The 15707-nt window shown below is 43.4% G+C and overlaps 1 protein-coding gene across 6 annotated transcripts in view; it reads left to right on the top strand.

Annotated features, from left to right (window-relative positions):
- LOC146371339 (kinesin-like protein KIF13B) overlaps nucleotides 1-7759 on the top strand; it is a 40206-nt gene extending 32447 nt beyond the window's left edge. For 4 of the 6 annotated variants that reach the window (XM_084954196.1, XM_084954197.1, XM_084954199.1 and 1 more), the window contains 5 exons: nucleotides 161-257; nucleotides 428-543; nucleotides 4334-4399; nucleotides 5110-6418; nucleotides 6553-7759. In XM_084954196.1, coding sequence (XP_084810322.1) covers nucleotides 161-257; nucleotides 428-543; nucleotides 4334-4399; nucleotides 5110-6418; nucleotides 6553-6806 — 1842 coding nt within the window. In that variant the 3' untranslated portion in view covers nucleotides 6807-7759. Of the gene's footprint in view, nucleotides 1-160; nucleotides 258-427; nucleotides 544-3511; nucleotides 3587-4333; nucleotides 4400-5109; nucleotides 6419-6552 lie in introns of all 6 variants that reach the window. The other 2 variants (XM_084954200.1, XM_084954198.1) reach the window with 2 other exon arrangements.
- The last annotated feature ends 7948 nt before the right edge of the window (nucleotides 7760-15707 follow it).

The following is a 15707-nucleotide window of genomic DNA, read 5'->3' as shown; positions in this document are numbered from 1 at the left end:
AAATAAACTAAAAATGGTTGAAATTCCTAAAACTCAGTGTATTAATAGAAGATTTAGCTTAACGCAACGAATGAATGGCTGGAGCTGTGTTGCAGCTGTGTTTGGCAGCCATTGGATGTTGCTCCCACAAAGACTGAAGTGCTCTTCATCGTGTCTGCAGGCCTGGGACAGTCATCACGACCTCTCTGTGGCGCCGCCTCCTCCTTCCAGACGCACACTTCCCAGCTCCTTGTCCCAGAATCTGAACGCAGAGACGGGTACAGCTATTTAAAAACTCTGTGTGACCTTTGATGTCATCAGCTGTGCATCTGATGCTTCAGTCTGGGGCAAACTTTTTCTCTCTTTAAGAATCTTATTCTCAAAAATGGTTTGGTTTTTTTGGTTTTTCTCTGCCCCCCTTCTCCATCTCCTCTTCCTTCTTCTGCAGAGCATTCAGGCTTTACTGCTTCTTATCTCCCTTTAGTGAAGGCCGTACCCAGGCTACTGAAGTCGCTGCTTCCTGGTGGGAAAGAGGGCAGAGACCAGACAGCTGTCCATCAGCAGGTAGGCTCATTAGGTCTGTTTATTGTGCTCTGCATTAAAGCTTGTCTTCGACCTGCATCCTTATCAGGGATTTAAAGTTGATATGCGTCGCTGCTACCTGAATCTGAACACGCCATCTCCTCATCAACAGTCTGAGTTCTTCTGTTGCCATAGAAACAGAGCTAATGTCTGTGGAAAGGCAGATGATGTAAGTGCACCTTTTGCCTCGTTGTTTTAAGATTACGAGGCAGAAGAAAAGCATGTTGTGAATAAAAGCTTTGGATGGTTTCCAGAGTGTTTTGTTTTGTTTTGGCAAAACGGAGTAAATCCCGCTGACGTCCATATTAAAACATTACCACAGCCCGATAGAGACACAGCTGCCATCACCTTTCAGGTAGCTGGCTAACATGTCTCCTGTTTAGGGAACGGTTAGGACAGCGACGATTATTAGGATGTCCGAGTTCTGTCAGTGCTGTTTTTACCATCCTGTAACCTCACAGGCTCACAAACCTAATTCAAGTCAAAACACTGGACTTGATGCTTTTCAGAACATTGTAAAAGAAATTATGTGACAAATCTAATTAGTGAAATCCTCGTATTCCTTACTATGGTGGCACTAATTACCAGGTGACCGTGTGGTGTGCATTTCTGGACAGGCTAATCAGCCAGCTGGCACCAGCTGTTAGTGTAGTACTCCACTACCCGAGAGACGGCGGTTCATGAACCAACATGTGGCGCCATGATGGCCGCATCTTTTTTTCAGCTGCTAATAAAATGGATTGAAGTGGTTTACACACTCGTCTACCATGTGAAGGTAGACGAGTGTGTAAACCACAAATCCTTCGGGCGATGTCAAGAAGAGCATCTGTCATAAGAAACGGGCAAATCAAAGCGATGCACTGCAGTGACTCTAGTGAACAAGGAAGCTGGTAATGAACGTGCTTTCATTTTCAGCCAATAACTTTAAAGTACTCGAGTCTTGTGTCTGAGTCAGGACAAGACTGAATAGCTGAGCTGTCCCCACCGACTGATGTTTGCTTCAGGCGCTTACTGTGCGTAGACCAGGGGTAATTACGAGCTGCTGAACTTTATCCTGACATGTTGCTCCTTCAACCTGCTCAGCATCTGCTCTTCTGCAATCATGCAGCTTTTTTCATAGCAGCCAAACACTCCAGCGTCTCATTTGGCTGATTGGCCCTTGAGCTGTGGAGAGTAGCTAATCAGGGGAATGTTGGAAAGGACACCCAGCAGGCCTCGCTGGTGCTTGTTGTTGAGAATATTGCTCTAATTAGCATCTTCTTGCCACAGATGTTTACAACGGTCAACACAAAACAAAAGCTTGGAGTGACGCAAATAATAGCGGGCTGCCAAAGGGTAATTTGGTCAATGATCACGGCCCGTAAGAATGTTTGGGGCTCTAAATGAATTGTAGAGCTGTCATTGGGTTTGAATACTGCTGTACTTTGTACTTTTGATACTCAACTTGCACATCTCTGGACCTTAGAAGTGACTGATGTTATAAAATCAACAAAACTAATTTATTAAGTCTGCGTGAAAGTTTCATTAACTATGACTCACTTTTTTTCTAAAGATTTCTTTCATATAAAGAAATGAAGGAGTTTGTCCTGTTAGACAGCAGACATTCGTAGACCAGATCAGCGGTCCCCAAACCGCGGGCCACGGCCCGGTACTGGGCCGTGAGAGTTGAGGCTCGGCTGTGAAATTTATGGTTTTCAGGGTTTTTATCGTTAACTCGGTTTCCCTGGGTCTTTCCCGTGTGTTATCAACAAATCTTGTTTTTGGTACTGGTTTTTATTTTGTTGTATTTATCTGCGACACTTCAAAGGCCGGTCTGTGAAAATATTGTCGGACATAAACAGACCGGCCTTTAAAGTGTCGCAGATAAATACAACAAAATAAAAACCAGTACCGGGCCGTGGCCCGGGGTTTGGGGACCACTGGTCTAGATGATAAGTACTATTGGCTAAAATTGTGGTTGTCAGTGAGACTGATCAGCACTTCCAGCACCAACTACTGAAATGTTGAACTGCTGCGAGTAGAAAGTTTGAGTCATCGACTCGAACGAAGCCCGTTTGTTAAATCAGGAAGTTTACGCTCTCCGGATGAAACGATCGTCTCAGAGGGAGTGCGGGAATTATTCAGTCTGTGTTACGGCTGTACGATCACACTCTGACCTGTTGGAGGTTTAGTGAAGGTGCTGTTGAATACACACATTGTTGCTGATGAGGTTTTAATGCTACATTTGGAACATTGATCTACCACACATCACATCAATACCTTAAAGATGACAACAGCAACAACAAAAGAAAAGTAAAATACACAAGTGTCAGTTTGCACTGCTGCACTGTGCAGCAACGTGGCCAAAAACCTGAAAATAAAAGGATTTATGTGCATCTTGCAGCACAGGCAGCCTGGCTCTAAACGCTCAGGGTGACGACGGGATGAAGAGTTCCAGGACAAAACTTTGACTCGCAGCTTTCAGCAGTTAGTCGATGCACATTATGCACATGTGTTGAATGAAGCACAATTCCAAGTAAACTGTGTGCTGCAAACCATAGGAAATCACGTTTCTTTGATTCGCTTAAATACACACCTTCCAGCATTTTCCTGAACCAGACGCTATGCAGTGAAGCCAGCCTACCGTCAGCAAAGGTGCCAAAGCTGGTGCACATTTATTTCCAAAGAGGAGTGTGCGCTCACATAATGGCTGAACTGTGACTTTCGACTCCTGGTGATTGGCTCCTCTCACTGATGCTGCACAGCAGCCAGCAACAACAACCTCAACTAAACGTTTACTCCTCAGCACCTCCTGGGCTTGGCGTGCTTCAGATGAACGGCTGTCGAGAACACAGACACATGGAGATTGCGGTTAACACAGACGGGTGCTTGTTGTGCTTTGATTTCAATAACCAGTAAAGCAGAGGAGGCAGCATTTGTTGTGCACCTGATGTGTTGTGTTGACCTGCAGGTTTATTTTCCCGAGCACGCGAGGGGTAGGATAGACCTGTTTGACCTACTTTCTGACATCAGACCTGCGGACCACGTAGGTCGTCGTTCTGCTCTCAGTCAAAGCTCCACGTGTCCTAAATCGAGCAGCTTCCTTTCTGCATGAACTCAGTCGTCATGATTAAAATCCTCTGTCTGCTAAGCACACGCATCTTTTAAAGATCAAGATGGGTTTTTGTTTTCTTTGTGCTTAATCAGTTGACGGATCATGTCGAGTTTTGAATCCTGAGCAGGGATCAATGATGATGGGTGCAATTATAATTAAGGTGCAATTATACTGATTGTTTGACTAGTTTGTCATGATTACGAGTCTAATGAACCAATGTTTTTATTACACTGTCTGCATCTCGTATCAACATCTCGAAACGCCGTTATCGAAATAAATATCTGATTCCTTTTGTCACGTGAACATATGAATCTGATTGCACATCTTTTATAATTATGAATAATCATCTTCAGCTGCAGCAGATGGTCAGCTGGCCTAATGTTAGCACCAGAGAGAGCGTAGCAGGTCGATGTTCAGCCTCATTGTTACCATCGCAGGTTCAGTTTTCTCGCAGGTCCTTCTGTCTCTCTGATGCTCCCACAGCAGCTAATCACCACATCATGCAGTGTAGCATGAACAGACTTCTATTAGTCTTCAGGTTTGAAGCGGACAGAGCTGATTGGCCCCTGATTGCATCTTGAAATCAGCTTGAAAAGCCTTCAGTGCTAATTAGCAGCTTTGAGATGTTTTATCTGAAGTCACATTAACTTTGCTTTTTTAATTCCGACCCTGTCGCAGAGTCTGCCGCGCATCGTCGTGCAGTCGGCCAGCGTTGAAGAGGACATGAGCAAACAGCAGCAGGCGGTGAGTCCTCCAGCCCCGCCCGGATGGTGTTATACTGTGGGTGGTGTTAACACATTGTGTAGATCTGTTCTTCCAAACATAGAAACCTGATCAAAAATCGGAGTGGAGTGTATTCAGTAATGCCGTCTGTGTCAACCGAAACTCGCCCATCGTTCATCATCGGCTGTAAACGCCGTGGTACAAAAACGTTGGATGAAGTTATAAAAAGCCTGCACGGCTTCTGGCAGCGCTGTTTGTCTTTTTAGATTCTTCACTTTTAATATTTTTAGACGTTTGTGTTACTTTGAAAACACGACAAGTTCACCTGACCATCCTGTGCACGATAACGGGACTCTGATTATATGGAATACATTCATTTTTAATACCAGTAACATCTGCTGGTCATTGTTATTCAAACATTTCTGCTGCTCCAAGTATCCAACTGAACCTGGCTCCAAGTACAAAGACTGTAGAATAACAATGATGTAGCTTCCATGTTTAAAAAGTGAAACTGAGGGCAGGTTGGCCTTGTGATTGACAGCTAGGTTTTTCAGTCAGCTCCTCAGAAATAGTGAAAAACATTCATCTTGAGGCTGGACTAACCAGGAGCTGGCACTAGGGTGGTTATGATCAGAAATTGGAAATGAATTTGTGGCAATTCCATTTTTGGAAACTGGCAAATTTTAAAGACGCTCTTTGGCTAAAACCACGTTTCTATGGTTTGCCCCCAGGTCCCCATTGATGAAACAGAAATCCCCAGATCTGTGCCTCTTCCACCTCCAATCATCCCAGAAACTGAAGACTCCACCACCAGTCCAGTGAGCGAGGCTTCCAGTGGATATATGTCAACAAGCATATCTACAGTAACGCTGTCAGAAGTCTACACGCTGAGCTGGGACTTGCCTTCGTCATATGGTAGCAGGGATGGCTTTGAAACTGTGCTCGATGAGCACGAGGAGGAAAATGTTGTGACACAGAAGTTCTCTCCTTTCTCTGACACCACACAATCGGACACTCTTATTTTAGACCAATCAGGGCCTCAGGAATTACTGAGTTTGAGACAGAAAGCAGATGCAGAGAGTATGGAGCGGGAGCCATCTAAACCAGATGTTATGCCGAGTCAACAAGAACCAAATCGGTTCCTATCAGACCAGTTAAAGGAGGCCGAAAAATCTGATCCAGCTGCAGAAGCAGAATTGCCAGACCAGACCGAACAGGACCATGGATCAGAGCAACGAGATCATTCAGAGGTGGCACAAAACAATGGGACCAAGCAGACAGAAGTGCGCCATGTAGACCACAGTGAACCAAAGACTCCTTCAAGAGAAGATCTCGAGGTGGCTGCCACAAATAAAGTAGAATGTGAACTGGCGTTTTCTAATGAGACACAACGATCTGCTCAAGAAGGAGAGAGGCGTTTGGAATCAACCGTCCTGCAACCCCAGCAGCGCACACAAGATCAGACGGCTTCAAACTTTATTCAAGATCCTTCTCCAAGCCTGATCCAAGCCTCAAGTCCTGATCCAGGACCGCCTGTAGACCTGGCTGCTCAAGCTTCATCCAAGCAACAGTCAACTTCTGATGTTCCAGAAACAAACGGTGCCTCCTTCCTACCCTCATCCTCAGCCACCAGTGAGGTTCAGCAGCCAGCAGCTTCTGTCAAACCTGCCAAAGGCCCCATTTCTTCTCCCAAATCAGGTCCCTCAGTAGCTAACCCCTTCAAGATCCAGAAAGTGAAGTCTTCAGACCTCAAGTCATTTCTGCAGATTCTGAGTGAGGAGGAGCATGATACCCCCACATTGGTGAACCAACCCTCAAGTTGTGGGACAGGACCCAACCTTTCAGTGCCAAAGGAAAGTCTGGAAATCATCTCTGACACAGAGGATGGAGATACAGCTGCTTCTGCTGTTCTTCCCGAGTGGTTGAAAGAGGGGGAGTTTGTGAGTGTGGGGGCTAATAAGAGTGGTACGGTGCGATATTTGGGACCCACAGATTTTGCAGAGGGGACTTGGGTTGGAGTGGAACTTGAAGTACCAGCAGGTAGGTTTAGATTAGACCCAACACCAAATCTGATCTGTTCTCATTCTTCATGAACATGTATGCACTGCCAATTAAAGCCTCATTAGTGCTTTTTTAAAATTTTTACGATTCATGTATTTTCCTCTTTCTTTCAGGAAAGAACGATGGGTCAGTGGCTGGTAAGCACTACTTCCACTGCAACCCTGGTTACGGCGTGTTGGTAAGACCTGACAGAGTAACCCGTGGCGATGCCAAACGCCATCGCCAGCAGCAACAAAAACGCCGTAGTGCCCATCTGTCGGGGTCCAGTCCAAACCTGGCAGCCCTTACAGCTCTGGCCAAAGGCGAAGGTGGAACCGGATCAACCGGTCGCGGCAGGGGGGAGAACCGCAAGTCGTGGAACACTTAAATGGCTCATTGCTGGGCATCCCCAGCACATCACTGCCCATATGGGACAAAAGCTTAAGCCTACTGGCACAGTGGTGTCTGGTTTACTTTAGACCGATTTACTGGAGGTTTGACAGTAAGTTTGGATGAGTCACTCCACGCACTCGTGTCTGGAGGATGATTTTTGGCTTTTTCTGTTACAGGACTCCATTCCTGTGTGACATACTTGGCAGACATTGGATGTTTTATCTGAAAATGTGAATGCTTTTAGATAATTACACGCTAACCTTTTATAAATGTATTTATTCAAAAGACATTACATTGTAATCAAAGCACTGCGACCTGTATATGTCGTGTAAGGAAGCAAGGGTACACATGAAGTACGCTACAGACGGATTCACAGGAGGCACCGTTTCCTTTTTACTGTGCATATGAACCCCCCCCCCCCCAAAAAAAAGGCTAGCCAATTTCTTTCTCGTGCAGTTCCAAAGATAAACAAATATGAGCGCAGACATCCACATGTGTTTTGTAATGTATGACTATATGGTGTGCTATTATTCTTGTGCCTTGAAATGCTTTGAATAAAGCCTTTGGAAAAATGCCTTGGACACGTCCCACCGCACTGTGTAGGAATAAAGGGGATTATTCTGATGTGATTCTGCTGGTTAAAATTATTGCACTCGTCAAAAATGCTACTGCTGGAATTTTGCAACAGTTATAAATCTATATTTTCCTCTTCCTGTCAAGCAAATGCAGGAATCTGCATTAGTTTCACGTGAGGGTGTTTGAGAACTTTACTCGTGACTTTCCCTGTATGTGCTGCAGTCTGATGTTTGGTGAGGATTGTGTTGGTTTTAATGTTGTGTTAGTTTTCGTGCAGAAATGTGTTTTATGCATTTGCATTTAAAATGATCAAGCTTGAATGTTTGTTTAAAGATCAACTTTTTATAAGTGATAATAAATCAATTTAATTCTGCTGTGTGTGTGTGTGTGTGTGTGTGTGTGTGTGTGTGTGTGTGTGTGTGTGTGATAAACAGTGGTACAGCTTTATTCTCTGGTACATTATGTACTCATTTTTTGAGATTAGAAAATCTTTTACGACGATGTCCTGGTAAAAGAGATTACATAATTACTGCATCATCTCTATTGGGTTTTATTAGGATTTTTTTTTATCATTTTATTTTTTTAAGCTAACTTTAGAGAAGGAAAAATAAAGTTGGAGCATCTTTCAGCACCATCTTTATCTATTTTTCAAGAGAACAAAAAGAGTGCCTCTGCAAAACCTTTGGTCTAGCTTAGCTCCTCCATTTCATACTATTCGTACTTTTTCTTTCTTTAACCACCGGGTGATTTCTCCCAGACCACTCCACGACCTCATCCACCGGTCCTCTGTCCTCCTTCTGTCCACACAGACTGTAAGTCTGAGGTGAGAAGCACTGATATTTGGAAAGCAGTGACCAGCTGTTCCTGCACAGATGTTGTAATCATTTCTGTTTTCATTTGTGGACATGATGTCTCAGTGAAATTGATGGTTGCTGGTTTCCAAATGTCTTTTCCTTCCTTCCTGAACACTAACACAGACACTAACATGATGTCCTGGTACTTCCTCCTGGGACGTTAGAAACTACTTCAAAGGTGATCCCACATCCGCTGACGGAGCTCCGCTGAGATGTTCTCTTCAGCAGGTTCTGGGCCAAACCCTGCAGCGCAACAACACATCAGCTCCTAAAGCTTGAATGACATTTGGTAACTTCTCTTAAATTCTGACTGAAGCGACGACATGGCAGGATACTGCTGACTGACAAAAAATCAGCTACTAAATACATCAGAGGGTTACCCTGGTAACAGGAGCCTGGGATGTTGTAGTATAGGCCTCTGCAATATGAAGCAGGACTTTTAGCTTCTAGGTAACTTCTAGAAACCTTCAGTTTGACCCTGGGTTTATTTTATACTAATCGTATTTTTCTGTGAGCAAATATAAGCGTTTATGTTTCTATGTGATTCTTTAATATGACAAGTACACTGGAGACAGAAATTTGCACCTAGACTGAGCCTTTGTTTGAGTGCTTTGAAACATCAGCGCTGTAGCATGAATGCACAGTGAAAAACCTCCAAAAGGACCTGTGCAAGAACTGGGAGAGTGCACAACATGTTCTGGTATCAGTGGAATTACAGAAAATAGTCCCAAAAATGATCACGTCCATCCTAAATAAGCTAACAAAACCACACCAGCCATTTAGATGTTTAAAGAAAAACAAAAACCTACCATTTCCTTTTCTTTTAAATGAATATATATACTTTAATGTCTAAATGAAAATGTGTTGGTCCTTGTATATAATACAATAAGTGTTTCTTACAAATAAATACTGTTAAATGAATAAATCCTCACTATCATTTTTTTAGGAAATCACAAATGTTGATCATTGTTCTATGAATGTAAAAATGCTCATGGATATATAAATGTCTTCCAACGTCGTTTTCAACAGTTATTTCTAGTGATGTGCGGATCGATCCTGAAATATCGATTCCTCCGATACCAATCATTTATGTTCTAGAATCGATTTTCACATTAAAATATCGATATTTTAGTAATTTAGGGTAAATTTGTAGTTTATCTTTAACAGGAACACAGTGGAAAGAAACTATATCATTCGGATTGTCTACATTCAAAGGAACTACTTCCTCTTCCGCCTCTTCTGTTTAATCAGTTTTCTGTTTGACGTTTATTCAGCTGTGTGAAAACCCCGGAGGAACCATCCCGAGGGATTAATAAAGTTTTATTTAATCTAATCTAATAACTTTAATCTCAGCCAAACCGATTTACTCACGAACAAATAAAACACTGAAAAAGCCGAACAATAACATTTTTAAGTTATCAAAGTGACTTATACAGGTCCTTCTCAAAAAATGAGCATATTGTGATGAAGTTCATTATTTTCTGTAATGTACTGATAAACATTAGACTTTCATATATTTTAGATTCATTACACACAACTGAAGTAGTTCAAGCCTTTCATTGTTTTAATATTGATGGTTTTGGCATACAGCTCATGAAAACCCAAAATTCCTATCTCAAAAAATTAGCATATTTCATCCGACCAATAAAAGAAAAGTGTTTTTAATACAAAAAAAGTCAACCTTCAAATAATTATGTTCAGTTATGCACTCAATACTTGGTCGGGAACCCTTTTGCAGAGATGACTGCTTCAATGCGGCGTGGCATGGAGGCAATCAGCCTGTGGACTGCTGAGGTGTTATGGAGGCCCAGGATGCTTCGATAGCGGCCTTAAGCTCATCCAGAGTGTTGGGTCTTGCGTCTCTCAACTTTCTCTTCACAATATCCCACAGATTCTCTATGGGGTTCAGGTCAGGAGAGTTGGCAGGCCAATTGAGCACAGTAATACCATGGTCAGTAAACCATTTACCAGAGGTTTTGGCACTGTGAGCAGGTGCCAGGTCGTGCTGAAAAATGAAATCTTCATCTCCATAAAGCTTTTCAGCAGATGGAAGCATGAAGTGCTCCAAAATCTCCTGATAGCTGCATTGACCCCGCGCTTGATAAAACACAGTGGACCAACACCAGCAGCTGACATGGCACCCAGACCATCACTGACTGTGGGTACTTGACACTGGACTTCAGGCATTTTGACATTTCCCTCGCCCCAGTCTTCCTCCAGACTCTGGCACCTTGATTTCCGAATGACATGCAAAAGTTGCTTTCATCCAAAAAAAGTACTTTGGACCACTGAGCAACAGTCCAGTGCTGCTTCTCTGTACCCAGGTCAGGCGCTTCTGCCGCTGTTTCTGGTTCAAAAGTGGCTTGACCTGGGGAATGCGGCACCTGTAGCCCATTTCCTGCACACGCCTGTACACGGTGGCTCTGGATGTTTCTACTCCAGACTCAGTCCACTGCTTCCGCAGGTCCCCCAAGGTCTGGAATCGGTCCTTCTCCACAATCTTCCTCAGGGTCCGGTCACCTCTTCTCATTGTGCAGCGTTTTCTGCCACACTTTTTCCTTCCCACAGACGTCCCACTGAGGTGCCTTGATACAGCACTCTGTGAACAGCCTATTCGTTCAGAAATTTCTTTCTGTGTCTTACCCTCTTGCTTGAGGGTGTCAATGATGGCTTTCTGGACAGCAGTCAGGTCGGCAGTCTTACCCATGATTGCGGTTTTGAGTAATAAACCAGGCTGGGGTTTTTTAAAAGCCTCAGGAATCTTTTGCAGGTGTTTAGAGTTAATTCGTTGATTCAGATGATTAGGTTAATAGCTCGTTTAGAGAACCTTTTCATGATATGCTAATTTTTTGAGATAGGAATTTTGGGTTTTCATGAGCTGTATGCCAAAATCATCAATATTAAAACAATGAAAGGCTTGAACTACTTCAGTTGTGTGTAATGAATCTAAAATATATGAAAGTCTAATGTTTGTCAGTACATTACAGAAAATAATTAACTTTATCACAATATGCTCATTTTTTGAGAAGGACCTGTATATCATGTTTAACCCGAGTAGTGAAAGACCGCGGGGGGTTGAAAACGATGTGTCGGTCGGCTCAGATATTTGAAGTTTACACAGCTACATTCTCACCTGAAAATATGTTAAACGTTTTTTTGCGACCCAGAAAGAGAAATAAGAGTAATATTAAAACTAAGTAGCTGCCGTCATTGTTGGAAACTGGAATTGGCTGGGCCGCGCTATGAATTCTGCGATGTGGTTTTTCAATTTTGTTGTCCGGGTGGAAAATCGGGAGAAATTCGGGAGAATGGTGGCTCCGGGAGATTTTCGGGAGGGGCACTGAAATTTGGGATTCTCCTGGAAAAATCGGGAAGGTTGGCATGTATGGTTGTGGCAACATCATTAACCTTGTCAAACACCTCAGAGTAAATCGTATCACAGAATATGACGAGCTTATGTTGAGGCGAACTGAAGAAGAGGACAGGGACAGGTGCTGCTAGGGCGAGACAGACGTCTCTCATGGAGTCCTTTAGTGCTGCAGGCAGGCAAGGTGTTCAAATAGCCACAACTTCAGGTTTTTTTTATTTCTATATGATGAACTCTGCATTATTAAGTGATAAGAACAAGTAATCTGATGTCCTGTAATCATTATGACGCTATAATTTGAGATACAATAAATAAAATGTTTTTGTACAAAGTATCGGTATCGGATCAGTATCGTCGATACCACCCTGAATATTACTTGGTATCGGATCGGAAAGGAAATCAGTGGTATCGCACATCACTAGTTATTTCTGATTGTTAGCCCCCCCATTAAAAACATCCCAGAAACGCCCCTGGGCAGAGCTCAGTGGCAGCCTGAATTGTGGGATATATGGGAAGCGTGCACCGGACCGCTTGATATTTGGGAAAATGCGTACTTCAAGCGTGCAGACCCTGAATTGGGACACAGCCACAGTTACTAACGCCGTTAAAATGAGTTTTTCCGCAGCAACAGACCCTGTGCACGAGAAAATGCTAACTTCCTGGTTTGAGACCGGATGTGGGGTTGAACATTTCCGGTAGCTTTACTTTGCGGTCAATCACTACTGCGAAGATATCCTCCAAAATCATGTCCAAAACTTGAAAACGGAAAGATGGTGTTAAGTTACAAAGAGCAGAAGGTGGGAACACTCACCACTGCTGTGTCATAAAAAATCTAATGATCAATTTTGATGTTTAAAGAGTTTAGATCGATCAGCTGTTTACATCACTCAACACAAGCAGAACTGCATCACTGCAGCAGAAGACACATCGTCCACATTCAGAAGCACATCTCTGTATAGTGACAGATATTATGATTTAAACAGGCAAATCTTCAGCATTCAAACTACAGGTGAACAATAGTCAAACCAGATGTTTCCCCCGTTATGTCGATATCAGCTAGTCAAGTACACACCTACACAGCATGTTAACAAACCGTGAAAAAAGCCACACAAAAAATGAATGATTGCTGGTAACGGTTTCTATACATTAGTATTTACGAAGGGTATGTTGTGACTTACCTTCAAAATTACAGCGGTCCCTCGCTATAACGCGGTTCACCTTTCACCTCGCTGTTTCGCAGATTTTTAGTGCAAGTTTGCATGCTTTTTTTTTACGTCACATTGTGTCCTGCGTCCTGATCGCTGCAGACGATCTCCTCCGTGACGTCTCTCCTGTGCAGTACAGAATCGCTGCATCGATCGTTAGCATTGTGACTCTGAAGTGCAGTGTTGTATGTCCACGATGTCCACGAAACGTTTTGCACCGTCAAAAAATAAAATTGGCTACTTGATTTCACCTATCGCTGGTTATTTTTAGAACAACACCCGCGATAAACGAGGGACAGCTGTTTACAGATACTGAGAAATATAACATTTGAATCCCTTTTCTCTTTTGCTCTGAGGCGGGGTAATATCGACAAGTCGATGAACATCATTTACAGATATATTGGGTAAATGCCCAAGACATCTATAGAAATGTAAATCGCTGCTTGATTCATTCATTTGCTTAACTTGTTTTGGACCGTAAACAGGGCGCGAATAGGACACCGGAAACAAAGGTCCCCACAGGAGTTTCCGCACCGGAAGTAGCATATGCTAACGTGCACATAGTCTATTGGCTGGCTGCTCTCACCTGTTAACGCGCCACAGGTAAAGTTTCATTCAGCATCTGAAGTGAAAAACTCTCAAATAATCCAGCGGCTTTTCTGTCGCGTGGAACTTTTATCGCGACGTCAACAACAACTCTCGGCTGGAGGGTACATAGTAACGGTTGCTAAGCAGTCGCTAGGGGCGGGGACGATGGAACAGCCGTTTCCTGTGACGTAACCGGCTTGCCGTTGAACCTTTGAACTTCTGTTTGACGTCATCAGCCAAAAAACCTATAAATAGGAGCAGGAACCGTCTCTGAAACAGCAAACTTGGAACTTGCATTTTACACGCTTTCAACGTGGAAGGTCCATTTCAGACGCGATCAACTCTAAACCTAACAGATAGTCATTTAACCCATTCTAACACACAAGTATTAGAAATGGAAAACCTAAAAACAGCGAACATTAAGGAACTGACAGTAGCACGTCTTCTTCCTGTCATCAAAACGTTTTTTGAAAATATGACAGCTGAGCAGTGGCGTTCCATGAAATCAGGAGAGCCTGACATAGCCACTAAGACTCTTCTGGCAGAGGCCATTATAGAGATCATTGAAATTGCTTCAAAGCACTTTCTAATGATGGCTCAGATTGCCAACGTTGAAGTATCAGAGGAGGCTTTTTTGGACAACATAGGTACGATACTTCCAGAGCCTTTGGCAGAAGCTTTGACAATGGATGGTCAGGGCCACAAGGTTAGCACCGAAAGCTTAGAGCAGCTGTTCGCTAAAGAGGTTGTGCGCAGTGTTCAATCTGCTCAGTCTGCTGACACAAAAACAAATTTATCTTCGGAGAGTGACCGCATTGTTCCACCAAAACGCCTGAACAAAATGATCAGCCGTTTTGGTGAGAGAATGATGAAAGCTTTCTTTTTAATGTGGCAGCATCTCGGCATGAGCATTGACACCATTAGCGACACTGAGTCAGAGGCGGAGACTGAAAGTTTAGATAGCCAAGATGTCCCAAAGGAACAACTAGATAGAGAACATGAAAAACTCACGGTGGGCTCCCAGGACAGCTTCAATACTTCAACTCTGAAAACTGCCATCGAAAAGGCTGTTGCTCAGTTTTCCCCAGTTGTGGATCAAACTGAAGATCCTGAGTATAACAGGCCGCAATCAGTAATAAGTGAAGAGAGTCAGCTATTTGCAAAAGAGCTGACTGGTTCTCTTCAGGCAGAGATTGAAGATTCCCCAGAGAGTGATGAAGTTATCACTCCCACAACATTTAAAGAGAAATTGAAGCAGTCGCTAAAAAACCATTCACATAATATCAAATCGTTCCTTGCGACGCAATTTGCAAAAGCAGCAATTCTTCGCGCGGCCAAAAACGTCAGGGCAGCATTTCAGAGAACAGGGAAAGACGAAAGCAGTGAATCGGTGGAGCAGCTTGTTCGTGATGTTGATTTTCTGCTTCAGACCGTAAAAGATCTGAGCGAAAATGAAACCTGTGAGCTTGAACTATTTAAAAACATTTCTATTTATAAACGTATATGGTTCACCAAGCAGCTCACGGACATGCTCGACCACCATGCTTCACAGGGCGTGGCACCTGAAATTCTACCTGATCGTTTCAGGAGAGCGTACATCAACAGAAAGGTCAGAGTTTTCTTAGCACTCATGAGATGGTGGTTTTTCACCCAGGCTGAGAGCCAGAGTCAGAGCGTAATGCTCGCAATACTTGGTGCAGAGTCAGTGACAGAACCACAGTCAGTGACAGAACCACAGTCAGTGACAAAACCACAGTCAGTGACAGAACCGCACTCAGTGACAGAACCACAGTCAGTGACAGAACCGCAGTCAGTGACAGAACCGCAGTCAAGCGTCCCAACGTCCCATCCAAAACCTGACTATATTGTACCAGATGCTTCTGCACGTAAAGCTTACATTAAAATAATTCTTCACAAATTATTTAGCCGTATAGCTAAAAAATTAAAGATCATGTGCACCTGTGGCTGCTCAGAGAACATCCACAGTTGGCTTCTGGAAGAAGTATGGGACCAGCTGCAGGATAAAGAACTTATTATAACTCCCCAAAACCTTAAAAATCTTGAAAAGCGCATTCTTAAAGACCTGCGCGATGTCTTTGGGAGTGTAGAAGATGTTCAAGTAGCTCTGGAGTTACAGAAATCCATAGCTGTAAGACTCATTGCAACTAGCTTGACTGAACATCTGTCACAACCAAAAAAGACGCCGTCTGCCATTGTCAGGTTTTTCACTGCACTGGCCAAAGCCATCACCAAGCCGTTTAAACGCACAACTTAAAATGGTGGCTTTGAACACCAACTCAGTATTG

Source organism: Perissodus microlepis, chromosome 15 (genome assembly GCF_051167445.1).
Source record: "Perissodus microlepis isolate ML-2025 ecotype Zambia chromosome 15, ASM5116744v1, whole genome shotgun sequence".
NCBI lineage: Eukaryota > Metazoa > Chordata > Actinopteri > Cichliformes > Cichlidae > Perissodus > Perissodus microlepis.
Note: the sequence above shows the minus strand (reverse complement) of the source record. Positions and strands in the feature narration are given on the sequence as shown.